At 55.5% G+C, this 27,392-nt stretch overlaps 2 protein-coding genes across 5 annotated transcripts in view; one reads left to right on the top strand and one right to left on the bottom strand.

Moving 5' to 3' along the window:
• The window catches only part of LOC100117294 (probable nuclear hormone receptor HR38), a 36,301-nt gene extending 16,222 nt beyond the window's left edge, over positions 1–20,079 (top strand). Inside the window, exons 1-2 of one of the 3 annotated variants that reach the window (XM_008217955.3) lie at positions 13,642–14,309; positions 15,546–20,079. In XM_008217955.3, the coding sequence (XP_008216177.1) occupies positions 14,232–14,309; positions 15,546–17,120 (1,653 nt within the window). In that variant the 5' untranslated portion in view covers positions 13,642–14,231 and the 3' untranslated portion in view covers positions 17,121–20,079. Of the gene's footprint in view, positions 1–13,641; positions 14,310–15,545 lie in introns of those variants that run through there. The other 2 variants (XM_008217956.4, XM_001601528.6) reach the window with 2 other exon arrangements.
• Positions 18,612–26,939, bottom strand: LOC100117218 (fatty acyl-CoA reductase wat). Of its 2 annotated transcripts, XM_001601500.6 has the most exons (6): positions 24,846–25,091; positions 23,797–24,761; positions 23,198–23,714; positions 22,931–23,120; positions 22,611–22,856; positions 18,612–22,542 (listed from the first exon to the last, which is right to left on the bottom strand). In XM_001601500.6, exons 2-6 carry the CDS (start codon positions 24,169–24,171, stop codon positions 22,200–22,202), a joined length of 1,671 nt encoding a protein of 556 aa, XP_001601550.5. In that variant the 5' UTR covers positions 24,172–24,761; positions 24,846–25,091; the 3' UTR covers positions 18,612–22,199. The 2 variants fall into 2 exon arrangements, with proteins under 2 accessions (XP_001601550.5, XP_001601521.2); XM_001601471.6 differs by lacking the exons at positions 18,612–22,542; positions 22,611–22,856; positions 22,931–23,120; positions 23,198–23,714 and adding exons at positions 25,153–25,342; positions 25,411–25,930; positions 26,439–26,939 and having other exon boundaries at positions 24,380–24,761.
• Positions 26,940–27,392: the final 453 nt, after the last annotated feature.

Consider the following 27,392-nt stretch of genomic DNA (forward strand, 5'->3'; position numbering starts at 1 on the left):
CGCTTATCGCGAGAGAAGCTGCTGCACACGGAGAGAAAATGACAGCGCGTCTCTCTCGTGCGTTCGCGCTCGTATCTTTTTCTTTCTCACGCGCGAGCGAGCGAGCGAGCGAGGCGAGGCACATTCTACCTCGCTCGCGTAGTCGTGTGTCCGGCACACACGCACGCACACAGACAGAGAGCCACGCCGCGCGCGTCAGCCAAACTAGAAAGTTGCCTCGGCGCGGCCTCAGCGCGGCGGTGGCAGCGCGAGCTAGAGGCCTTTCGAATTTTAACCGACGGCTATGGGCACCTTACGTTTCAGAGCCGGAGAATGTCGAGGACTCGGCCACACACGCGCGGACCGGTCGAAATTTTGAATTTCGAAAACCCCCCGACCGCGAGCTGCCGCGCGCACGCAATCCTTCTTCTCGGCTCCGATCGCGATCGGAGCTTCGACTCCGAGGGGAGACAACAACGCTTGCGACCAACAGTATACGTCGGCGCGCGCGTCCGATGTAAGCGGAGATTTTCCACTTGTCGCTCGCGGGCCGCACGCGCGCGCAACCGCGCTTTGAATTTCGCGCCCCAAAAACGCACGAGATGCGCGCGCCCTTTCTCTCTCTCTCTCTCTCTCTCTCTCTCTTTACTATCTCCGCACACGCACACGCGTCTTTTGAAAAGTGGAACGGACCGAATTACGTGTATAGGATAAGACGCTTACGTAAAGACGAGACGAGTGGGAGCTGTTTTGAAAAAGTAGAGGCTGCTGCCGTATTTTTGCTTAGTCTCGACTGGCGAAATATGAAAGCGAAGGGGATTATAAAAGCGTACTCGCTCCATATTAGAGAGTTTCGTTAGTGGCGGTGACGGAATAATGCGGTATCGATGCTCCGGCGGAAAAGCTCGCGATAAAAAATCTGCAAACATTTAACAAACACGGCGAACAAAAAACTTTGTCCGAAGCGTCGAAGAAAAATGCCTCCTCGTGTGCAAGCTGCACATATGGGTGCTCTGCAGCGGCAGCAGCAGCAGCAGCAGCATCGCACCGGAAAGTGGTGGGGAGCAGCCGGCGACGAAGGGAATTGGCAGAGCAAGAAGACAACCCCATTCTCGCGAGCAGCAGAACAGCGGCGGCAGCAGCAGCAGCAGCGGCAGTAGAAAGTCTCCAGAGGCATTTTCGCCGCTGCTGGATCGGCAGCGGCGGCGGCGGCGGCTCTCAGCTCAGAAACGAGCTCTCCGCCGCTCGAAAGAGCGAGAGGGAGAGAGACAGCAGCCGCGAGGAGAGCGTGGGTATCAGCACGGAACCGAGTACGACGACGCAGGCGCCAGCGTTGCCGCGTTTCGAGGCCTTGCGCGCAATCGCGACGTTGCCACGTCCTCGTCCCCTTCTCTCTTTCTCTCTCCGCTCATTGCTGTTATGCTATATACTGCTCGCTGCTATGTGCTCCGACTTCTCTCTGCCTGCGCGCGTAGAGGTGTAAGTCTGTGCTGGGAGCCAGGCTGCTGCTGCTGCTGGCGGGAAAACCGCCTTTCGAAATGAATTTTCCCGAGGAGAAAGAGAGAGAGAGAGAGAGAGATGGATGTATATAGCCTCGGCGGAGAGGAATCGATTCTCCCGACGTGGCTCTCTTCGTCGTCGTCGTCGTCGGCGGCCGGGGGGCTTTCGGGGTTTTCGAGTTGGCCAGCTGCGGAAGCCGAGCTTTCCCTTTGGATCGATTCCTGCGCGCAGCAGAGTCGAGAGATTCGGAGCAAAATCTCCAAACGAAGCTCGGCGATCGATCCTCGCAGGGCAAAAAGCTCGTTCTCTCGCTCGCCCTTCGGAAATTCCTCGGAACGTCGGGGCGAGACACACGCTCTCGGCGTCGTCGTCGGAAGTCGCGCGGCGGCGCCGGCGTCGCGACGAGCGCGCGCGACTTTGAAAATAGAAAGGGGCCCCAGAGATCTCGCTCTCTCTCTCTCTCTCTCTTTCTCTATCTGGCGCGCTTTGAAAATAGGCTCCGAAATATGCTGCTGCCCGCCAAGCCAGAAACGGCAGACGGCGAAGGAAGAAAGAAAAGGCAGCGCGCGCGCGAGAGCTCGCTTTTAGACTTGGACGTATACGCGCGCGCGTCGAGTTAAAAATAACAGCGACGCAGCCGCGCCGCCGGCTAACCAGTCGTCCTCTCTTCTTCTTCTTCTTCTTCTTCTTCTTCTTCTTCTTCTTCTTCTTCTTCTTCTCCGCTGGTGTTGCAGCTCGTGTCTTCGAAGACTTCCAGGCTTCTTCTGCTACTATACTCCGTCTGGAGTCTCGCGTTCGGGCTTCTTAGCCCCGGGCTCTCTTTCTCTCCCCCTCTCTTGTCGCCTATTAAACTTGGAATTGTCTTTTGATTCTGTTTGCATTTTCGTCCCGGCGACGACGACGACGACGACGACGACGTCGCGCGCGAGAAACTCGGTTTTCTCTTCCTGTCTTTTGTCTTTCTCCGACTCTCGCCTCCTTTTTGCGCTCGCGGTTATATGGCTGCTTTGACTTTGAAATGCGGATCGAGGGATGCACGGCGGCGGCGTTTATATTTGTCATCGGATGCGCGGAAAAATGCATACGCGAGAGAGAACTCGTTCCTCCGCGGCGGTGGAGTTATATTATTTTCCGTAAAAAATTACCGTGACTCAGTGTACAGTAGACTGCGTCGGAGACCACGAGTCGCCTTGAGTCGAAATGACTCGGGTTAAGACGTGACTCATGACCGGAGAAAGAGAGCTTAGGGAATGACAGTAATTTTCGGGCGGTAATTATTACCACTGCGGCGCATGCAGAGAGTCCGAAAAGTTCTTGAACGTCCTCCTTGCTCCTGACCGGCGACATTAGGGTCACGAATTAGCCGCGTATCGACCGGCCCATTAAACGCTCGTTACCAGCGGGGCCGGGAACAAACCTCGGACCGCCGACCTGATACCAACCTGAATCGCACCGGACGACCTGCGAGCGAGAGAGCCGCGGCTATACCAGTGGTTCGTTCGGCTCTCGCATATAACCTTGGGTCCGCTCGAAAAATCAAGGAGAGAGAGGGACGCGCCGACGAAATTCGACGACGGCCGGACTTTCACGAGCGCGCAGCCGTAACCTTGCCGCTTCGTACGAGCGGGGATTTTTCGAGCCGTCGGTCATGTTTCCGCCCAGCGAATTTTAAAAACTCTCACCCTCTTCTAATACGAACAACCGATGCGTTTTTCCAATTCGGAGCGCGAGCCGTTCGATCAATTTGCAAACTCGCGCGCGCTCGTGCACGTGCGCGCGGTGCTCGGTTTTCCGTTCTTCCTTCCTTCCGTCCTCTCTTTTCTCGTAAGCTCAGCGCTAATCGCGCTAATTCGCGCTCCAGCTTGCTGCTGACTCGAGCGCAGTGTCGAGTTTCCTTTCGCGGTGCTGTGCGGAATGGGACACGTTGCAGCGCCTATGCTCGTGCGAGACGAGTTGCTTGATTCGCTCTCCACGTGCGCCGCTTATGAGTTTTTTTTAAAGAAAAAAAAAAGCGATAAAAGTGTGCCACGGCGTTGAATGAGAGAAAAAAAGCGGAGCAACAGCCCTAATGTGAAACATTGAAAGAAAGACAGCCCGGCGAGGCTTTTGTCTTTGCGCCTTCGGAACTGGGTTCTTTTCACGCGGAGAATCCGAAAGTGCGCGCGTCAATTAAGCGGAGCAACATCAATCCGGCGCGAAAATAGCGTAGATCGCTGCAGCACTTTCACTCGCTCGCTCCGCCTCACCTGCCGCGCCACCGCGTACCCGAATAATCGCAGGAATGTCAACCCTTCGCTTCTGGCCGCCACACTCGTCATCTTCGCGGCTCGCTACCAGAACGCTCCCTCTGGAAATTACTGCGAAATCTTTGGCGAAAAAAGGAGCCACGCTCTAGCTACCTATGTAACGCGTGCAATATAACGTACACTCTCGAGGAGAAAGAGAGAGGCAGGATCAGCTCGCGCGCGGAGGAACAGTTAGCAGCGCACGCGCGACTTGCCGCAGGATACGACGAGCTGCGTGCGCGGAGTATCCAAATTCGGCAATCCCGCGGCCTTTGATAAAACTATCGTCGCATTGTTGCAGTACCCGCTTCGCGTCGTCGGTGCGTTATTCCGGCGCGATGGGATAGAATCCGCGCGCGGAACCAATCGGCCAAGGATCGCCGGTACCGCTAGGTCGCCGCTGTTTTACGATCGGTGCCGCCTCGGCGACGAGTCGCGAGGGTTGCGGCCTCTTCCGCGTCTTTCGGCCGCGCGGATCCGAGGAATTTTTCTTGTCATTTTTCCGGGATCAGTTTCCTCCCTCTCTCTCTCTCTCTCTCTGCCTTCCCTTCCTCGGCCGGCGCTTCGAGGTCGTTGAATCCGATTAACCGGTGCTCGAATCGCTCGCTAATGCACCTGTGTGTGACTTACGTTTCCAGTTTTCCTATAGCCGAGCGTCATTCCCCATTCATCCCTTGGCTTTTGTTGGCGCCGCTACTTTTTTCCGTCTGTACGACACGCGCGCGAGGAAGCCGTACGCGCAGGAATTTCATGTAAAAATAGCGAGGCATTACGCAACTGCAGACACTGAATTGAAAAAAACTGCAGGAATCTCGCTCTAATCGGCCCTCGGGAAAAGTTATGGAAATTCCGAAAAACTCGCCACCCCCACCGAAGAGCGGCAGCGGGCAATTAGCGAGGAAAGCTGGGCTGGAGGAAGGGGCTCTCGCGGCTAGATTTACACACACACACACACACACACGAGCACACACACACGAGCGCGGAGCGAGGGGATATCGCCCGCGATGAGATATTGCATTCTGGTTTTCTTGCAGCACTCGAGAGCGTGCGCGCACACACAGGCCACACCTTTCACCGTGCCTACTTCTTCCTCCTCCTGCAGCTCTCCCTCAAGCTCTCGCTCGCGCGCATAGCGCTGTACAGAGTTGAGCAACTGGGCGCGCGAGAGCCGAGCCTAGGATAGGACTATACCGTCGACTAACAGTAAAACTCCGGCGCTGCTCCGTGTCTGCGTTGTACGCGAGCGGCCTGAATCGTGCGCCTGTACCGAGCGATGTTTTCGCTCGATCGACAATAACATAATAGCGCAACCTAATCCCGCCTCCGTTTTCCGAAACTGATCCGTAATAAATCAAGGGCCCACTTGTCGCAACGATTAGCGCATCAATGGGTTGGGAACACCGGTGCCAATCAGGTGTCCTCTGTGTCCTCTCTCTCTCTCTCTATCTATCTCTCTCTGCGGCCGTGCAGCCTCGAAAGGCCGGTAATAACGACGCGGCACGGCATATTCCGCTCGCATCCGAGAAGACGTTGGCAGAGAGGGAGATCTCCTCGAACCGCGCACGCAGAGCGCTGTAGCGGAGCAGCGGCTCAAAGAGCGGGAGCCCGGCATAAAGAAAGAGCGGGACAGCCGCTGCCGCTGGGGCGGCCGCGTCGCGGACAAAAGCCGGAGCCCCATGCCAGCCGACCCTCGGCATAAAAGCGTACCCTCCTCTCTCTCTCTCTCTCTCTCTCTCTCTCTCTCCCTCGTATTCAGAGAACGACGCACGGAGCTGCGCTACCCTCGGAGCCCCAACAATGCGCCCCTCGTGGCAGCCTACACCAGTCTATGCTGTACGCGTATGCCGAGGGAGCGAGCGAGACAGACGGAGCGGAGCGGAGAGTTTGGGGATGTCCCCCTTGTATGTAACGCATTCGGCGTTTGAAGCTTCCCGCCAACGGAGCTGGAATAGGGGAGCCCGAGCGACGATTCCAGCGCTTCCATCCAGACTGGTAGGAATTATGGGAAACTTTTTTCAGAGAGCCCCGCTCTCTCTTTCTGTGTTTTTCGAGCGGGAGGGAGAGAGAGAGAGAGAGAGAGAGAGAGAGAGAGCCCGGCTTTGTCGAGCGGCTTCAGCTGTTTCGACGTTGTTCCTAACAATCTCCGGCCGGCGAGTATGTTGCGGTTGTTGCTTTTTTGCGCTTTCAAGTCCATCGGACTTGGCTTCATTCACCGCGAGGATTGCAACAATATCGATTTTACGAATTCACTTTCAGCCTTTGTTTATTAGTCCGAACCGGAGCGAAATTGAAACGATCTCAATGAAAAGTCTATCGCCGGACCCACCTGCGCGCGAGAGCGCGGCCGAATCGGAGCCTTAAAGAGGGGCTCACCGCGAAACCATAAAAATAAAGGCCTAATCCGCGTCCGGCCGTAGAAGCGCGGAAATAGCTAGAGAGAGAGAGAGAGAGCATGAGAACCTCTGCCTGCGTTCGGGGCCTTACCATCAGGATCGTTTGCCGCCGCCGCCGCCGTCTAACCCTCGTCAAACGGCCGGGCCGAGGGACAACTTGCACGAACGAGCTTTTACCTGAGCTCGCCGGCTTTATATTGCTCCGCGTGCGTATGAGTGCGTGCCCGTCCGATCCTCAGGTATGGGACCCGGCACGAAATGCGGGGCCCAGGTAGGCATTCGGGGGGTCCGCCGCTCGACGCTTCAATGGTTATAGCTCCGAAAGGGAATACCTCTCTTGTCGGGAAATCTCCGGGCGGAGCACCGAAATTTCTGCAGCCGCGTTCCATCTTTCTTCTTCTGGCGGAGCTTCTTAAGTACCGGGCCCCGTTGCGCGCGGAGCCTCAGAAACCCGGATTATGAGCTCCTTCCCTGGCAGATATTTGCCGATGGAATTTCCCCGCGCGTTTATTGTTGCGGACCGGGACCCTAAGATTCGGTTTGTTTTCCTTTAAATTGGCCCCGAATTTGAATGCGTCGGACTAGGAAAAAAGGCTATATCAGCTGAACCTGTTTGCGAGATAACGCGCGCGGCGGCAATTAACGCTACGTGCGCGCACTGATCGATGCCGGGTAGGTGTATCGGGTGGCGCGCACAGCTCCCCGCGGCGGCGACTCGATCCCGCCAATTTCGATATGCTAATGGACCACTACGCGGAAGTGTATCGCAGCTCCGGAACAGCCGGCGCTATTGCAGGCCCTTCTTTCCGGGTGATGCTTATCGCTCCGTCCTCTCGCACTTGGCGATTTCCGAGCGGGACTAGGTAACGCGAGCCATTCGTCATCGCGCCGCCGTGCACTCGTTCGCACTGGTTCGCACTGGTTCGGATGCCCCGCCGGGGAGAAGCTGCCGCGTCCTCGAGGCAAGGCCGCGCAACTTTTTCGCGTCGCGCTAAAAAAGGGGGCACGGTAAACAGCGGCGGCGTCGCGCGCTGCACCTTGCGTACGTGAAGCTACGGCGTGGGTGCTCGCCGAGCGCGTGAGAGAAAGATACGCCGAGATATACGGCGGAGGAGAAAAGCGGCTCGTCCTGTCTCACGACTCGAGAACCTCTCCGGGGCGCCTACTCATCGGCGAGCTCGAACAGGTTCCACGAGTGTGTGCCTCTCTCTCTCTCTCTCTTTCTCTTCTCTCATCCGTTCTCTCTCCGTACTTCCCTTCTTCTCTTCGCAGCCTCTTCTCCTGCTCGATCTCCTTGTTCTTCTTTTGTGCGCGGGAACGCGTGGGCGCGCACTGGCCGGCCGAGTTGATTATTAATTTCGAGCTATTTGATGATACGCTTCGTCGCGGCCACTGCGGCGTGTTACGTCCTCTCTTTCTCCATATCTCCGAATCGAAAGTGCGCTGTATGATAAAATGATAAGGATCGGGAGACACGTGCGCGCGTAATCGAAGCGCGTCCCCCGTCGTATTTGCATCGGCTCAAATGCGTCCGCGCGCGAGTGGCTCCCATTGTCAGCTCGAACGTAGGACATTCAACAGGGGGTCCAATTTCGTCTAGTAGGATTTAAGATGAGTCACGCGAGAAAAGGAGAAAAACGCATGATCCAGTGTACCGCTGAACTCGCTGTCGCGTCCGATGGGTAAAAAGAGCGCGAGCGCGGGACGCACGTGCGCGGTGCGGGGCTAAAAAAAGAGCGACGCTCCACCCGCATACACGCGCGCGAGAGAGAGGGGGAGAGAGAGAGAGAGAGAGAGAAGGGTGCCTGCAGCGCAGCAGCAGAGGCTATACTTGGCTCGGCTCTGCCATATGGCCCTCTTTTTCGACCCCTCGACTTCCGCTTCTCCTTCATTGTGCCGCAGACGCGCCGCTCGGTATGGGCTACACACTACACAGTTTTTACCCTTGAAAAAAGTAGGAAGGAAAAGCAGCGATGATCTCTCTGTCAAACTCGGGGGCATTAGCCTCTTTCACTCGGAAAACTTAATGGCCGAATTTCGTCGCGCCGCGGCTGCACCGCACTATGCTCTCTCCGTCGCTCACTGGGTCAAGTGCGCGCGTGCTTTGTTTACACATCGGCCTTTCGTTTCTGCTGTTTCTCTCGCTCTCGATCTTGGGCTTCCTTCCTTCTCGTCTCTGCGCCCGCGATATGTTTACCTGCCGAGTGCACCTAGAGCAAACCGTCGGAAGAGGTCAGCCACCCTCGCGGCGATCGAGAGCAGGCCCTGCCAAAATCTTGCGGCTCTTCGTCATCTCTTGGCGCCCGCGCTGACAAAGGCGCTGTCCCTCTCTTGCGCATTCCGCGTAGGTTCGTCCGAATCGCTATCTTTGTCCCGCTGCAGCCCTCTCAGTGAGCGGTGCTGACGGATTGCTCGGTGACCATTGTCTCGTCTCCGACAGCCTCCTTGTTTTCGATCGCGCTAAACGGGCATAGGCGAAAGGCGAAGAATTGAAATCCCCCGCGATGCTATCTGCCGCTGCAGCGTGATCTCTCGCGGATTGAGAACCGCTGACCGACTCGAGGGGGGAAGCCCCTCGCGCTACCCGGTCCTTTATGCGCGCGTCCACCCTAACGCGCCGAGCTCGCTCGGATCTATACTTTGTGCTGCGTCGAGAATGCATTACGCTTCGTCTTTATCAATTCTGGAAAACTTGTGCAAGGAGTGACGAGGAGACATTCGTCCTTTACTTGGGGTCAATGAGGTGCAAGCGCCGGCTATGGACTCCAAAAAGGGGTCAAAGCCCCCTAATCATCCGGAGTCGGCCCCAATAACGGCCGAACAATCCAGAGGAGTGGCGGCGGCGGCGGCGGCGGCGGCGAGTCATTAGCTTGCAAATTCCTCGGCTACCGTAAAGTAAGCCTCCATTCAGGCTCCCTCGTTGGCACAATACTAGAGCAAGAGCCGCGCTGCGTTCATTCACGCAGCCGCCGCCGGGCCATTATCGCACTCCCAACAGAGAGAGAGAGAGAGAGAGAGAGAGAGAGAGACGGGCTTCCTCCCCTGCGAGCGAGTAACCCGAGACGTCGGGAGCACGTGCTCTCTCTCTCTCTCTCTATCTCTCTCGCTCGTCGCGATAAGCGGCCCCGACGTTGTGTACCTACCTGCGTAAACATCAGCTGTGCGGACCTCGACTGATCCGCGGGGGGCAAGAGTCGCTCGAATAATCGCGACGATTTCGGTAAGAACAGGTTAACAGACGGACTACAGTGTCGCGGAGAAAAGCCAACTCGTCCAGATAGCCGCGGGATCTGGTTCTGCTAACGAGTCGCGCGTAAATAACCATATCGCCGAGTTGAATTTCCCGCGCCGCAGCAGCTATACATTGTACTCGAAGGCGCGCAGTCGCGAGCGAAAAAAAATGAATAATCGCAGATAACTTTGTCCTCGAGGTGCACGTTGCACGAAACCGGTCCGACCAAGCCCGACGGAATAAACGAGCGTGCGGCTTTTCCCAAATCCCATAAACCCCCTGAAAAAAGCGCTTTCCGCGCGCGCGCGGAGTATAAATGTGAGGCACATAACGTAAACATCGAGGCGTATAAAAGCCGCGCGAGCGCTACAGCTCGCGGCACAAGCACAAGTCAGCTCTCGGCATTTGCGCAATAGCAGCGCAGAGTCGACATCAGCGCGCATGACTTTGAATCAGGCGCGAGGCACGCGCTCGCGGCAAAACACACTTCGTCGCTCTCCCGCGAGTCCTTGAGCCGAGAGAGAGAGAGAGAGAGAGAGAGAGAGAGACTCTCGGCGGTGGCGATGGCTCTGCAGCGCGGATAAGATTGCGAGCGAGCAGAGTCTCCGATAGCGCGGGGCTCCGAGCGTTATTCTATTGGCCGACGCATGCGGGACGGAGACGCGAGGCTCTATCGAAGCGAACGAAAGTATAGAGATCGCAATAAACTCGCAGTTTTATCGCGTCGACTCTCTCTGGCCGTCGGCTTCGCAGAAAAATCGCCGCGCGCGACGAAGAGAAGCCGAGAGTTGAGAAATAAAAAAAAAAACAAGGAACCGAGCTCTTCGTCGGGCCGTTTTCTCCTTGGGCCAGCAGCGCTCCGCGCTGCGTGTCTGTGTGCGTGTGCACGAGCGTCGATCGGCCGCCTCGCGGCGCTGCTGCTTCCGCGAGCGCACACAGCAGTCTTCTCTCTCTCTCTCTCTCCGACTCTCGAGTCGCCTTTCGAAAATAACACACGGCCGGTTGACGTCATCCTCTCGAGCAGTCGTCGTCGCCGTCGTCGTTGTCTCGAAGCTCGGCCGCATGATACTAACTGCCGGACCAATGGCGAGCTGCCGAGAGAGTATCTCGCGCTACACTCGTGCGCTGCGCCTATATCATACAGTATACAGTCGGCGGGCTTTTTATTAACGAGAGCATCGGGGATGTTTATTCGAATCGGGCGCCCTGAAGCATGAGATATAGACTCGATGCGTTTTACAACGGGACGGGATTTTATTGGCCGCCGCTGAGCGAGGCTGAGAGATCGGCCGCAGGACTCGGCGGGGGGTCGTGCACAATTGCGCATCGTTAGCCTACAAACGCAAAAGTGGGCGCAGCTCGGAAATTTAAGCTCATTTACCTGGGCTGTCAAGTCGGAATCCTCGGGCGGACTGACACGAATTACAAAGCCTAATCCGCTATCGGCATCAAGCGACACACAATACGCTCGTCGGCGGGAGATACCGATAGCGCTCTCTCGGCTTTATCTGCCCTGGCAACTTAATTCTCACGCCTCTCTGTGTTTATACATTTATTACATCATTATTCGCCTTTTATTGTGAATCTATAAATAAGCCGGCGCTCGTTAAAAATAGACATTTCAAGTGCCGCCGCCGATGGTATCGGCCAATTTTTTTCTCTCCCGCTGCTAATCAATGATTCACGAGGGCCGTATAGTGAGCCAGAGAAAGAGAGAGAGAGAGAGAGAGAGAGAGAGAGAGAGCAAGAGCGGCGCCGTTAGATTTGTCTTGTTTTCATACTCGCGCACCGTACGAAACCGTAATGAGAGTGCGTCGATTGGGTAATCAGCCGGCGCTCATTGTCGCTCGCTCGCGAATATCAAGGATTTATTCCAAGACGATATCGAGCTGCGCAGCAATTATTGTGGGAATCGCGTTTTAATAGCTTTCTAATGTGCCTGAAACGAACCGATGCTCCTTTGAAAAGAAGAAAAAATAAAAATCGTCCGTATAGACCCGCAGGAGGAAAGATGGCGCGTAAATAATTTGAAAAACATCGCTCGCTCAGCCAGCAGCCTCGGAGCGAGCGTATAGCTGCGAGAGGCTTACGAAAGCTGTTGCCACCACCGCCACCGCACGGGCCATAATCGGCCGACGACGACGCCAGTTTCAGTTGGCGTTACGGCCCTGGCTCTTGCTTTTATCTCCGCGAGCAGCGCGCGTGTGACTGTGGGCCTCCGCTGCTTCACGCACACTGACGACCGACTTCGGCTGACTCTGCGAGTCTATCGAGTCTATCTGCGCGCGCGTGCCGACAAACATTAGCTCACCGCCGGTACGGGTGATTTTCGGAAAATCGAAACGAGCACTCGAAAACGTCAACGCGAGAAAAGTCAATCATCGGGCAGCCCGCTCGAGTGCACTCGCCTCGCAAAGCCCCCGAACCTGACCTAGTCAAAGCTGCGCGTGGAGCGGAGAGAGAGAAAAATCCCCGCTCGCAACTCATCAAGATTAAAGCGCTGGCGCCCGATATCCGAGCGTATAAACACGCCGACACAATACAAAGGAGCTGCCGATCAGCTGTTCGGGGCTCTCGCGAGAGAGACCGAAAAAAGAAGCCGATGGGGGAATCCTCGGCACTCGCGATCGCATCGATATTCGGTGAATGAAATCCGAGAGGATCGTATAGAGAGTAGGAGACAGAGAGCGGCTTCCGCGCTGCCGGCACGCGAGCGCCTCTCTCTCTCTCTCTCTCTCGACTTTGATTTATGGCCAGTTAAAAGGCAGCGGCTGCGGCTGCATTTCTGCGCGTAAGCGGCTGGTACACTCCCTACGAGCGCACACATGCAGACACTAATCCGAGGAGCTTTCCCCGATTCAACAAGTGCCTTCCTTCCTTCCTTCCTTCCTTCCTTCCGCCTTCCCACCTTTCATCCCCCTCCGCTGCCCGTAATATCGCATTATGCACGCACCTGTGCTCCGCCGCTGCCGCTCTCTGGAGGGGAGCCTCGCGCCTATGCAAATCGAGGCCGCGCCACCCTTGCGATTCGCTCTCCTTCCGCGCAGCTTTTATTTTAGAAAGCTACGCTCCCGCCGCCGCTAGAACGAAAAATCGCGCGCTGCACTTACGCCGCGACCTCGTTGCTGCACAGGCGAGCGCGCGGCCCAAGTAGGACGAGGAACGGATGCTCTGTCGCTACACTGCTGTACGATTACTTTGCCCGCTGCCGCAGGACTGAGCGAGGATCGGGTCTTTTTTTCTCTGCGCGCTTTTCTGAGAGTCCACTCCTCCGAATATTCGGGGGATTCCCCGGCCGAGAAGCGGGTCAAACGCGCGGAGAAAAAATCGCGAGAAAATCGGCACGGGGACGGACGGCCTAGCCGACTCGTACAATGGGCCGAGCGCATAGGAGGCGGTTCCGCGGCGCTGCAGACTCTTTGTTCGGCGCGCAGGCAGCCGTGACCGGCGGCGAGTCAACCTCAACGAGGGCCCTTTTTTCGCGGAGTCGTTTTTTTAGCCTCATCGAAAGCTTCGATAACTGCTCTACGTCATCGCCTACGTCACGAACGTCGTTGACAAAGAAATTGCGATCGAGCACACTCCGTCACAATCGCACTCTCTTTCCAATCATTCATCCCTTTCGCGCGATCTGTTCGCCCGTTGTTTCCACGCAGAGCCGCACTCGGGTCTGATCGGCTGGTTGGCCGAGCCCGCGTTGGGAAAACATATTGCGCCAAGTTGCGTTCGAGATTGTCGCAAACATATTGCAAGCCCGCTCCGAACTTGTATCGCCTATTTCGAGATTCGAGGCGAAGCGAACATTTTCTCATCCGAAATTACAGCGCGAACCCGATCGAAATTACGGCGAAATCAAATTCATTATCGTTTTCCCTATCTGTATTTTTCTCGCTCCCTCTTTATCGCAGAAGCTCGTCGCGCACAGAGGCACTCGAGTCCGCGCTCTCCCACCCCATCTCTCGCCGTCGTCTTCAGTCATCGTCGTATGCGTTCGCGGAAAGTTAACATATCCAATGCTTTTTCTCTCTCTCTCTCTCGCTCGTCATGTGCGGCGCACGTGGGTGTGTGCTGCAGCGGCCTCTCCCCCAGACGTGGGTCCCGTAGCGCCATCTGGCGGCGGGAAGCCGCACGAGCGCTGCGCGACAGGGGCGGGGGAAGGGGAAGAGGGGTGGAGAGGAGAGAGAGAAGCCAAGCAGCCAAGCAGCAGCGGCGGCGGCGGCGGCGGCGGCGGCGGCTCGGCCTTTCGAATCGAGGGGACTGCTGTACGGCAGCAGGAGCCGCGCGCAGCTACGCCAGTCAGTCAGAGTTGTGCCGTTGCGCAGACAGAGTTTGCGTGAGACGTTTCTCAGCAGCAGCTCTCCGCACTTTCACCGCAGCGCGCTCACTCACGTTACTATACACGTAGACAGGCAGAGAGAGAGAGAGAGAGAGAGAGAGAGAGGAGTTGTGTGCAGCAGGATCGTATGCTAAAAAACCGAGTGCTTCTCCAGTGCAGGATTGCGAGTTGAGTGGAGAGCCGAGGCGAGAGAATGGTCGTTGCCCAATGCCTTCAGACCGAGCGCTGTTCGGACCTCTCGAGCTCCCTGTGCTTTGTGAGTTCGCAAGTTCTACGTCCTGTTAACAGTTCCGACTGAAGGGGAAAAATTCGAGTTTCGCGCCCGCTCCCCGCGACTCGAGCCACACACGTAAATAAAGCGCCGCTCGTCGTTACGTACTGTGCTTCTTCAGCTGTGCGACAAGCGCCGTTACTGCCATACTGCCACATACTTGTATGAGAGAACGATTGAGAGCTCGGAAAGTCGAGCCTTGAGACACGAGACAGAGGGACGAGAAGCGACGGTGATGTTGGTTTGTCTACCACTCGGGGCGAGCAGTTCGGATTGTGGTTTTTACGGTGGCGATGTCGGAGGTACCCTGCAGGTAGAGAGACAACTCTTTTTCTCAACTAAAATACATCCTCTTAGGCCGTAGCAGTGCCGAGCTTCTCTGAGAAGAAAGCTTTGAAATTCCTTACTCGGCGATCTCTTTGTTCAGAAGCTCCTTTTTCCAATCTTTCGCTTGCAGTGCAGCGAAGCGACTTCAGATTCGAGCCGTTCTAGAGTATTTGTAGAGTGTTTTTTTTCCCCCACGCGGTAGCGAGTTTCAAAAAATTTTTACTCCCAATCTTCTCGCGAGCGACGCTTTTCCGGATGAACTCCGAACAAAAGGCCACGTCGAATCTCGGAACGAGCGTCTCCGTGCAGTGGACCGCATTTTTCGCAGTTCGCGCTCACGCGAATACAGGTTTTCTTATATAAATTTTGAATAGCTCGCATCTGTCGAGTTTTTTAACGTTATCCAATGGATTTATTGCTCGCAGAAGCCAGACGAGCTTCGGCCGTACTTCGCGAGGTGGCGCCTGCTACCGATGCTCCGCGAGTGGGACTTGGAATATTTCGAGACGCGACGTTTCAAAGCGATGTGGAAATTCTCCTCGCGACACTTTGTCGTTTCGGGATTTCTTTTTCCAGCGATTCCGACTTTATTCATTTCCGCGGAAAGTTCAAGGATTATCCGAGATTGCGAAATATAATACACAAGGAGCAATTACGAAAGCGCCGTATCGCTGTAAATGTAAAACGGGAGTTTCGAACGGATGCCCCTTTTTCTATTTTGTTTTTAATTTTACGAGCCTCGCTGAATTCGCCGAAAAAAAGCCGCGCCTCGGAAGAAGGGTCGCACGGCTACCCCTCGGCTGAGTTTGGGCCGCAGCCGACGATGACTTCTCATCGCTGCATCAGGGGGAGAACCGACGGCCCTGACGTCACTCCCGCGCGCGTTTTCCCGTCGACGCGCCGAGCCTCTGACTCACCGTGCCGTGCCGTGCGCGCGGTGCTCGGTCGTGCATCTCCTGCGGGCTGCTGGCGCCGAGATGGCTCCCAACAAGGCAAAGATCGCGCTTGTATCGCGGGCAATCGCAGGGTGGAATTTCGCTTACGAGGCCGTTGACGCCCATCGATTGCCGCCGAGTCGCACGGGTATGCGCGCCCTTTGACTTGGACCGTCGGCTCATTACCGATGGGCGTGATTCGAGCGGTGCGCGTTAGCTCTAGCCTAGAATCGTAAGCGAATTACGAGCCTGGAGATGACGATTGACCTTACCTTTCTGCCTTTCAGAGTTGTGCAATGATGGGTCTGCAGGCCACTTCAGGAAAACGCAAGCTGGAGGGCGGAGTGGGCTGCATGGATTTCGACATGGAACTGGGCGAGAGCCCCTCGAAGCTCGGCCGAGTCGAGGGCAGCTGGTGGGCCATGGAGGAGAGCTTCGTCTCGTCCTCGCCGACGGCCCTCAGCCCGGCCCAGCAGACGACCGGATCGAGCTCGGCCTACTACGACATGGAGGTCGTCGCGGCCTCCTCCTGCCTGCAGTCCGCCAGCCCCAACAACCCCTGCCAGCTGTCGCCGGTCGTCAGCCCGGCCAGCACGAGCAGCGCGGGCTCCACGACGACGAGCCTCACGCCCGCCAGCAGCACTACCAATATCTCCACGTCCTCCGCGGCCTCCGTGACGACGGTCAGTCCCGCCGCCGCCGCCGCCGCCGCCGTCTCCTCGACGCAGCAGCAGCAGCAGCAGCAGCAGCAGCCGCCGCAGCCGCAGCCGCAGTCGCAGCCGAGCAGTCACGCGGCGAGCCACCACCAGCACCAGCACCACCAGCAGCACCAGCAGCACCACCACCATCACCACCAGCAGCAGCACCATCACCACCACCACCACCATCAGCAGCAGCAGCAGCAGCAGCAGCAGCAGCAGCAGCACTACTACCAGAGGACGGTGACGACGACGTCCTCGTCGACGACGTCCTATCAGCAGCAGCAGCAGCAGCAGCAGCCGACGAGGCCGCAGGCCCAGTGGGGACACCACACGAACGCGCCCCACCACTACGAGCCGCCGACGATACGCAGGGAGGAGAACGGCAAGAGCTACCTCGAGCTGGGCTCGAGCTACCGGGCGAACGAGCGCTGCTGCGAGGGCTCGCGCTCGAGCTGGTGCAGGCGCGGCCGAGCCTGCTACAGGCAGCGCCGACTGGCCGTCCTCAACATCTCCATGTGCAAGCTCGCCAGGTACCGGCAGTTCCCCGACCCCTCGCTGCACCGCTCGGTCCTCATCTGCAATACTCTGAGGTACCTTGAGCGCGAGATGGAGCGCGACCGTAGCCCGCCGCCCATGGAGCCCGTGATGCCCGCCCAGCCGAGCATGGCGCAGCTGCAGCCGCCCGAGCAGGGCAGGCTCACGCCCTTCCCCATGCCGCCGAGCTCGAGCGCCGAGACCGACGTCGACTCCGGCATCGGCGACAGCGACGACAGTCGCTCCATCAACTGGGGCAGCGTGCTCTCCCTCTCCAGCCAGTCGCCCCTCGACCCGCTCAACAATAACGAGTTGCTCGACGTCGACATCGGGCCCGACCTAGACCTCGACTTCATGCCCGGCTGGAAGCTCACGCCTCTCACCGGGCCCGGATCCACCAACGGTGCCAGCCAGCAGCAGTCCAACAGCGGTACTGCCAGCAGTCCGGAGGACCTGCTCCGGGACAACTCGTCCTCCAGCTCCTCCAGCAATCAGCAGCAGCTGCAGCCCAGCTGCAACGGATCGACGGCAGCGTCCGGCGTTAGCAGCAGCATCGGCAGCAGCACCAGCAGCACCAGCAGCAGCGGCAGCAGTACGCACGAATCGCTCATGTGCGTGGGCTCATAGCCCCAGACGATACTCACGTCGCTTAGTCACCTCATCGACTTTTACCCGCTCGCGCCCTAGGCAGAGAGTCGAGCAGCAGCAGCAGTCCGATGACGGACGACGGACATTGCAAGCGCGCGTGACGCTATCCGTGAACTCACCGTGAATGTGTGTTATGTTGTTGTTGTTATGGGGAGTATATAGTAGTTATTCGGAGGCGAGACCGTCCACAAATCTGAGGAAGACGCTGCGAGTGCGCGCGACGCGTCGGCTCTTTCGCTCCTCACCCCGCGGCTCGTAACACAGGGTTTTGTCATACACCTTCACGGAGAGATCGCAATAATGAAAAAAATTATAAAAATACGATTGCCCGCGGGGAGCCGTATTACAGGGGGAGAGCCGACGCGCCCGCGCCCGCTCGAGTTTGTACACATGCGTATGATGTATATGTATACAGTATAGATATTTATTGTTCGTGTCAATTAAACACACGCTACTTCGATTCTTATACCGCGCGAGATCCGCCCGCGCTTCTTCGCGAGACTCTCGATCGCGACAGACGGAGAGAACGAGGGAGAGAATGTGAGAGTGTATGCGCATGAGATGACGACGCTCTCAACGTCTCCACGCCCCCGGGCCGGCGATGCGCCGTCTTCGCACCCTGGCCCAAGCTCGAGATAATCAGGCATCGCTCGCCTAGCCGGCCAACGTTGAGAGCCTCGTCAAGGCGAACGCTGCAGCTTTTCGTACTGGCTGATTGTTATAATGTACCGCGATTCGTACCCGAGGCGAAGCCTGGTGTGCTTTGAGCGACTATTAGCTTTGTTATTAGGATTTATATTTAATACCAGTGTTCTACGCGCTGGTAGAAAGAGATTTTAAATTATCATTTATATGAACGAGTAAAACTGAATAAAATATTGTTGTTTTGTATAAAATACATTGGCTTATTTTCAATTGCGCACGTTCACACACCTCAAAGCATCGGGCTTTGCGCAGTGCGAGCCGTCGATACTGACTCGAGAGTATTACACACACACTGTACACACCGCACGCGATTATAACGATGGATCGAAGAAATGGTGCTAGGACGTCTTACCCTGGTGCTGCTACTCCAGGCGGGGTCGTCGCATTTTTTTAATCTCTTTTGTACCGACTAATTTCTTGATTGTTTGCATTACCGATCAATTTTCATTCTGTGTCGCGGACATTCGGGCGCGCGAAATTCTATGGCTTTTCTAAAAAGGCATAATAGAGTAGCGCGAGCGCGGACTCGGGAGCGAGACCACCGGCAAGTCATCGATCTCACGAGCCAGATAAAATATTGAAAATGTTGTTGTTTTGCCTCGCGCACTTGATTGCCCGCGATCTCGCTCCTTCGGCCGCACTTGCGTCCGCACATTCGCTACTGCGCTTCGTATATGCGAATCCGCTCGCCTCGTTTCTCTCGCCAATGTGATTTACGAACACGAGAGGAGCCGGACTCGGACTGTCTTAAGATTCTTTACTTACTTTTTTTTTTTTACTTTTTTACACGCGCAACACCGATTGAAAGAAAAGAATCAATATCCGCAGGGATTCGACTGAATATACTTAAAAGCATGCAGCTGACATAGAGTGTACATGTACATTGCACACACACCCACACACACAGAGAAGATCTCGAGCGAGCCTAAGATATAGCGAGTACGAAAACGAAGTGATAGAGCAATTCTTATGTAAATAACGAAACGATCGGTCAAGTTGTTTGCATGTACAATTCGTATGGTTTCCGTTGTTTTCACGAAGACACACAGATAAACGCTACACTTCCAGCCAGGTTTTCGAAAATCTCCCGGTGCGATGGCGAACGAAACTTGGACGTTTAGGCTTAGAAGGAACTCATTTCCTCCCCCGAGACCTCATCCTTGCGGACGAGGCACGACGAGCAATATATTATCCGCACGGACACATCAGCATTGTTAAACATTCTAGTACACGAGGTGACTGACACAAAAAGCTGTAACACTCGATGCAAAAAAGGGCAGAGTGCGTATGAGCTGCCGCTGCGACGTCGCATTTTTTGTACAACACAGAGAAAGAAAGAGAGAGAGAGAGAGAGAGAGGGAAAACACACTCACGGACTGTACCGTCGCGTTTTCTTCCAGGCAAAGACCGCACGAGGCATCCGCCGGAGTCTGCGAGAACTGAAGAATCGGAGACGACGCTAAAAGGGTCCGTCTCCCGACTTTTGCTGCGAGGACACGGCGGCGCTACGTGCGGGCTATCGATCATGGCGAATCTGATAAGGGCGTTTGACGAAAACACTTACACACGTAAACACACCTAGCAATACTCAGTGAGAGAAGCGAGAGACGCGCGAATCGTCAATAATGATATGCGCGAGACGCATCGAGAATCGGCACAAAGGAAGACGTATTATATTGTACATCTAATGTAAGTTCTGTGTAATATAAGGAAACAGGCGTTCGTGTGCATTGTTACACTTTCTGTTTGTACTTTCTTTCGTGTGCATATCTGTGTGAGTGATCGATTGATAAGTGATAAAAATGTGAAAGACAAGAACTGTATGCGAACGAGAGATAGAGATTATAAGCGAAGAATCGAGTGCTGGATGGGTTGTAACCACGGTGACTATACAAATGAAGTATAAGGATTTAAAAATGAATTAAGATAAAACTTTGTAAATATTATAAATAGCACGCAAAGGTACGTCTAAACGATGAGAAATTATAGGTATAAAATGAAATATGCATATAAGATATTATTATATATTATATATATAAACGAAGAAATATATATATATATATATATATATATATATATATATATAAGATTATTATATATATTTACCTTGGTAAGTGATATAAGGGGGCCACGATCGCTCGCTCGATTCCCGGACGCCGACAGCCGTCAACAGGCGACTCGTACATAATACAAATAAAATGAATAAATAAATGGGCCTTTGCTCTTAAATAAACTTATTGTTGTTCTTATTCACTTCTTACTTCTGCTCGATTTTTCTATACGTAATCTTTATTGTCCACTTTGCTCATAAATTTTACTCATAAAGTCCATATTTGTTGAATACAAAGCAAAATACTCACGATTAAGTTACAAATTACAAATGATTAAGTTCCTATTATCTCAGTGTAAGCGCGATTAGTTAGCAATCAGAATTCGACCGAAGCGTGGGCCAGTTTCAAAGATCTTCAATTCAATGATGGGCGAAGTAGTTTGTGTGTTTTATTGGAAAAAGAAACCTTCTCTGTTGACTGCAATTACGACTCTAAAATGATTATTTGTAAGATTTTTATAATTTTTTTAAAATGTTGAATACAATTGCTAAGCAATACTTTTTTGATAAGATTGCATCTGTTGCCACGATATCTTTCTAAAACGACTTCGATTGCCCAGATAGCTCAAATGACGCAATGCGCTTCGCTTAGCCGCTCATGTGAAAGGCGAGTTTTCTGAAAAGTCATCGATCTGTTTTCAATATCAATGTCGAGAAAAGCAAACTATCGATTTCAGAAGAATCATCTTGGGGTAAAATCGAAGCGAAAAAAACAGGTGAAAATTAAAGAAGTAAAGAATCGAGATCGAGGAGCGAGAGGCGATCGCGACCGCCGACGGAACTTAGGCCACTGTACATTGTAAATAGTAGTTCAGATTAAAGAGAATAAAAGAGTGTTGACGAGGAAGCGAATGAAGCCGAAACTCACGTACACACATTAAAAAGTCACATCCACACACAGTCTACATATGCCACAGGAGACAGAAATTACCAGGACACTATAAGGTATATAATACAATGTGAAATAATAGGAATTCAAATTTTGCCATGTCTCTCATCGAAAAGCGAACAAAATAGTACGTTAATATCGGCGATCGCTGGCGTTGCGACGAGAAGGATTGGTGTTCGGTGATTTGAAAGAGAAGAGCAAAAGCCGATCGAGTGAGTGTGTCGCGAGCGCTGATCGCGCGTCACGAGTCGGGCCTTTGGCACGGGACCGCATCGAGAAAACGAATTCGAAAAATCAATAGTACACATTCGCGGCGCATCTTGCCTTTTCTACAAGCCTATGCGAGCTGTCTTTTGCACCTTTTGCAATTTTGAACGAGCCAATGGCTAAGCGAGCTCCGTTCGCGGGCAGACATTAAAAGACGCAAGGAGCGGATGATTAATAATAACAATAATGATATAAAAGTAGGAATTCCACTTTTTGTATGTATTCTAGTCGCAAGCGGTCCCGATTAAAACGCGTTGCAGGCTCGGACCAGCGATCGGACCAACGTTGTTCCGTGCGTTTACGTAAATGCTGTTTTTTGTTGTAATCACACCATGAACTATTGTGCGCCGTTTCAACGACGATATTCGAGATTGAACGAAATGCCGAGACGACGGATTTGAGAAGAGAACAAATAAATCGACTTACAATATGGACAACAAGAAGAACTATCAAAAACAATAAAGAGTATTATTCTATATAACGATGATTATTCTCTGTCTTCTTCAAAGGCCCAGCATCCCACTTCCTCGCGTCATTAGCGATCATCGATTTTCCAAATGACTCACGATTAGTCAAGCTTTCAGGAGAATTTTTGACCGTTGACTCTCGAGTGCGTCGCCTGTGTCGCCGGCCTCCTCGATCGATCGCTCTTGCATATGGATATATTATGAACCCGGCGACACCGCTAATGGAAATACGTAACAGCGCGCTCGAGTTTTCTGCTGACGCACTCTTTTGCGTAAGGTGTTAAATAAAGATTTTTTTCTGTTTTCTCCGGCCCTGCGCTTTTGGCGAATACTTAATGTTGCTCGCCGATCATCGGCCGATTGTTTCGGGTGATGTATTTTTTATTACAACAGTGGAACAGTAGAAATTATGCGGCGAGCCGCCGGAAACGCGCACCTCTCGTACATCGGTGCGTTCGAGTAGCGTTATGCAAAACGTACAATATAAATGGCTTTAAAAACCACAGCAACAGCAACAGCAACAGCAACAGCAACAGCAACAGCAACAACAACAAGAAAGACGTGTATCAAAAGTCAGAGTTAGAAAAGAGCGAAGCATCCATCAGTCGTAGCTCGATGGTCTAGAAGAGCAGGCCGCTTATGAGGTAGTAGGCGAGAAGCGCCAGGACGAGGCCCAGCCCGTAGCAGACGCACTTGCAGGGGCACTTGCAGGGCCACTTGCCGCCGGGCTCGCCGAGCTCGTAGCTCTCCTTGAGGACGTTGACGCGGATGCCGCGCCAGAAGGTGAGGAAGTAGTCGTCCCAGTCGAGGCGGCGGACGTCGCAGGGGAAGAGCTCCCGGTCGCGCGGGTTCAGCCGCTCGCAGGCCTTCAGCATCTCCGGCATGCGGATGCGCCAGTTGCCGCTGGAGAAGCGGTGCAGCCGGCACATGTCGCCCATCGACTCGCGGAGCAGCGCCCAGGAGCTGTGAAAGAGTCGTGCCCATTGACTGTCGGGACCGAAGCGGTTCTTGCTCGAAAGCCAGACACTTACTCGGGCGCGTTGCCGTGCAGGACGGCCAGCAGGTCGGCCACGAGGGCCGGCACGTAGTCGAGGAGCAGGCGCATGGCCAAGTAGAGCAGGAAGTTGGTGGCGAACAGGACGTAGGGCCTGCGCCTGCTCTTGGCGGAGACGAGGGCGCCCGGGTCGTCCATGATCTTCTCCTTGATCTGGCGCATGGTGATCGGCCGCTCCTGGCTCGTGCCGAAGTTGTAGACGAAGGCCCCCGGCTCGACTTGCCTGCGGGAGAGCATACGTATCTGATGTTTATCTCAGTGTGCACGGGGGCGGGATTCGGGGATCGCACTGCGTACCAGCGGTCGACGGCGTCCCAGGCGCAGACGAGCATGGCGTTGACGCTCAGGTCGGCGGGCACCAGGTCGATCGGGTAGTCGACGCTGTAGATCACGTGGACCGCGCCCATGGCGATCTTGAGGAAGAAGCGAGCCGGGCCGTTCTTCCCGTCGACGAAGCCGGGCTGCGGCTCCTTGTGGCTCGACACGACTGTTGCGAGTGGAGAGAGAGATAGAGAGAGAGAGAGAGAGAGAGAGAGAGAGCGACGCGGATTGGCTCGTACGTACCGGCGCTGGGTCGGAAGACGCAGCAGGCGAAGGGCGACCTGGCCGCGTGCTGCCGCACGAGCTCCTCGGCGGTGGCCTTGCTGTAGGCGAAGATGTTGGGCCACTCGCCGAGCAGCATCTCGAGCGCGTCCTTGGTGAGGCCGCTGGGCGCGGCGTCGGCCTCGAGCATGTCCGCGACCGTCTTCAGGTCGGCCGGCGACCGGTAGAACTTCTCCTCGAGGACGCGCTGCTGGCAGTGCGCGAAGCCCGAGGAGACCAGGAGGAAGGCCTTGAGCTGCTTGCAGTCGCGGGCCAGCTCGAGCATGCGCCGCGTGCCCAGGACGTTGGTCTGCAGGGCGAGGCTGACCTGCTCGTCGAGGCGCGTCGCCGCGCCGTTGTGGAAGATGACGTTCGCGTTCTCGCTGAGGCTGCGGTAGTCCTCCTCGCTCAGGCCCAGTCCGTCCTGCGCCAGGTCGCCCCGGAGCAGGCTCAGCTTGGACCTGAAGTCGGGCCGGCTCTTGCGGAGCAGGTCGAACACCTGCGCATCGATCGTCGTTACTTATAGAGGCTTATCGCGCGTAAAGCAGTCTGGCGCGTAAGGGGCTCGGCGGCGGACTCACGCTGTCGTCGCAGAGCTCGTCGCACTTGGCCTGGAACTCCTCGGCCTTCTTCGTCCTGACGAGCACGTAGATCCTCTCGAGGTCCGGGCAGTCGCGCAGCAGCTTCTCCAGCAGGCACTTGCCCACGAGGTCGCTCGCCCCGGTCACGAAGAGCTGCAGGCCGGCGTAGAACTTGGCCAGCTCGCTCTCGCCCTTCTTCTCGGCGACGGCCTCCGTGTCGTCCCTCATCCGCTGGTAGATCGCGTCCACCACCGACATGCTCTCGGCTGCGCGTGCACCGGGACTGAGGCAAGCAAAAGAGGCGGCCGAGGGCGAGCAGCGAGGTGCTCGAGGCGGGAAACGCGACTGAGAAATTTCGGGGGATTCGACTAGCATTTATACGCGCAGCTCGCTCGCTCGAGGCGCCTCGCTCGCGCGAGATGCGACTACTGCCTCCGCTGACTCGAGCGATGCAAATTTCCGCGTGCGAGATTCGGCTAAAGCGCAGTATTCTCGGAAAGCTCTCATTTAGTTTCCGGCAAAAAGAAACGGAGAAGAAGAAGAAGAAGCAGAAGAAGAAGCAGAAGAAATAAAGGCGCGAGGATCTTGGTCAAGAGCTTTATTGTCATCAGATAACAACGCTGGCGAGACAAGTGAGCAGCCTCGTGGCGCAGTAGGCGAGCAGGAGGAAGAAGAGGGCGACGGTGACTCGGTGGAGGAGATGCATGCGGTGGTAGCGTCTGACGGCCTCGCGGACGTTGTCCGTCGGCTCCTTGAGCACGTAGACGCGGAAGCTGCGCATGTAGCGCACCGTGAAGTCGAACCAGTCAAAGTCTCGCATGTCGTAGGGGAAGATCTGCCGGTCGCGCGGGCTCAGCCGGTCCAGCACCTTCCGCATCTCCGGCACGTGGATCTTCCAGTCGCCGTTGAGGAAGTAGTAGATCTTGCTCATGTTCGAGGTCGCCAGCCAGAAGAGCTTGAGGGCCCTGCGGAGCGGTCGGCGCACGCCGGATTACCATAGCACCTACCTAGACGGATTAGACGAGACGGATTGCGCTGGGGCAACGTACCTGGGCTTCTGGCCTATGCAGAGGAGAGCCAAGTCGGCGAGGCAGGCGGGAATGAAGTGCAGCAGGAAGTGCAGCAGGAGGAAGAGCCACTTTCTGTCGACGAAGATGACGAAGGGGTGCCAGAGGGTGTTCATGGAGCCGAGGTGCGGGGCCTCCTCCAGGAGGTTCGCGAATATGACGTCCAGGTAGGTGGGCCTGACCGTGCTGCTGCCGTAGTTGTAGACGACGGCCCGGCCCTCCTCTCGCCTGCGCGCGCAAACGCGAAAATTAGGGACTGATATGAGAATCGAGCTCTGGGGATACCGACCAGCGGTTGGGGCAGTCGTAGACGGCCGCCAGGAGGGCGTTTATGCTGTAGTCCACGGGCACGAGGTCGAACGGCTTGTTCTCGTAGTAGGTCGTGTGGATGGCGCCGACGGCGCTCCCGAAGAAGCCGTAGGCCGGGCCGTTGTTGTTGCCGATCCAGCCGGGCAGCGGCTCGCTGTAGGCCGCGGAAACTGAAAAGCCGTATCGGCCGTGCGAGAAATAACATAACAAGAGCGAAGAAGCGCCGACGCGGACTCACCGACCGACGGCCTGTAGACGCAGGCGGGCAGGTTGCACCGCTCGCTGTACTGCCTGACCAGCTCCTCCGCCATCGACTTGGAGAAGGTGTAGATGTTGGGCCACTTGCCGAGCAGCATCTTGATCGCGTCATCGCTGAGGCCCCCGACGGCCGCCTCGTCCGAGGCGATCATGTCCTGCACGATCTGCAGGTCGCCCGGCGGCTCGTAGAACTTCTCCTCGATGTGCTGCTGGTAGCAGTGCGAGTAGGCCGTCGAGACGTAGGCGAAGCAGAGCAGCCGCCTGCACTCGCTGGCCAGCTCGAGCATCTGCCTCGTCGCCAGCACGTTGATCTTCAGGGCGACGCTGACGACCTCGTCGAACTTGACCGTCGCCCCGCCGTGCACGATCACGTCAACCTGCTCGATCAGCTCGCGCCGGTCCTCCGCGGAGATGCCCAGCCGGTCCTCCTGCAGGTCGCCCCTCACCGTCACGACCTTCTCCTCGAAGCGCGGCTGCTCGCTCCTGACCCTGTCGAAGATCTAGAATTTAATTAATTAGTCAGTTCTTGGCGGTGGCTACTTGCTCGCTTGCGTAAGAGCGCTCGAGAAATTTCAGGGGAGAGGCCCCGCATGCCCGCGTGACAAACAAGAAAAATCCGCCCGATTTGCATGCATAGTTTTCCATTTCTTTAACGCGCGCTCATCTATTCTTATTCCGGCGATTCGACGCCGCTAATTCGTGCGTGCCGATCGATACGTTTTCTTTTCCTTTGCCCGGCCCAAGCGAGAGGATACAATTATATTAAATTCCAAATCAGATGAGCGAAAACGCGTTTTTCCTTATTTTCCTCGTGCCCGCGCGCGGGCCACGTCATTATTCAAATGACGCATTGTTCGCGAGCTGCTAACCAGATTCGGAATACAGAATGTCTTCCCATCACTCGCGATAACTCATGATTTTTCAGTGCATCGAACCGCTGCACCTGTCGATCGGCGCCGATGAAATTCGAAAAAGCCCTTTCAATCGCGATATCTTCAAGCTACTCACGTAATTGCCAAAGTATCTCCGCATCTTGTCCTCGAGCGGGACGCCCTTCTTCGGTCTGACCAGGACGTACAGCCTCTTGAGATCCGGGCAGTCCCTGAGAATCTTCTCGACGAAGCACTTGCCCATGAAGCCGGTCGCTCCAGTCACGAAGACGCTCTTGCCGGCAAAGTAGTCCTGTATCTTGCTGCTGCCGACAACCGGAGCCGGCAGGCACTCCAGGTCGTCGCGCATCTTCTCGTAGTGCTGGTCCATGGCTTGTCGGTATATATCACAGCAACGAAAAAATCGGCTCGAGATATGCCAACAGTCGTCCGCCGCTGTTGTCCTGGCGAGCTACGAAGCGCTAATGCCGCGCGTTCCACACACCTGCAGCAGCTGATGCCCAGCCGAACTAATCTAAGCTGCACCGACGACGACTCGAGGCACATGCGACACTGAGAAGGCTATCTGGCGGGCCTCGCGTGATTATTTATAAGAGTGCTTGCCACTTTGGTGCCACTCCTCCACCACCCCCTCCCTCGCTTGCTCTTGTATGCTCGCTAGTCCGGCTATTTGCATAGCGCTTGCCGCATTGTATTCGTGAATGATAATGCGCGGTCGGGGCACCTGTCGCTTCTCTGTCACGCTGCTTCGTCATTTGACATTCCGAGATTCGCGCGCGGACGCCTTGTGACCGTAATATTTGAGCAGCGCGCGCGCGCGCGCGTACTCTTCCTCCTTACTTACCTTTGAGGGTTAAGAAAGAGTTAACCTACAGCGCGCGAGCACGAGCTCTGCTTATAGCATATTCAGATGCTCCGATAGTTCTCCGCAATACTTGGGCTACTCTCCGAGAGAGAGAGAGAGAGAGAGAGAGAGAGTGACCAATCGCGATGGTAGGTATGTAGATAAGCGAAGAGTCGCGCAGCTGAGCCCCTCCCCCGGAGCGCGCACCCACCCGAGTCTCGCATAATT

The sequence above is a fragment of the Nasonia vitripennis genome, chromosome 2 (assembly GCF_009193385.2).
Source record: "Nasonia vitripennis strain AsymCx chromosome 2, Nvit_psr_1.1, whole genome shotgun sequence".
NCBI classification, from domain to species: domain Eukaryota; kingdom Metazoa; phylum Arthropoda; class Insecta; order Hymenoptera; family Pteromalidae; genus Nasonia; species Nasonia vitripennis.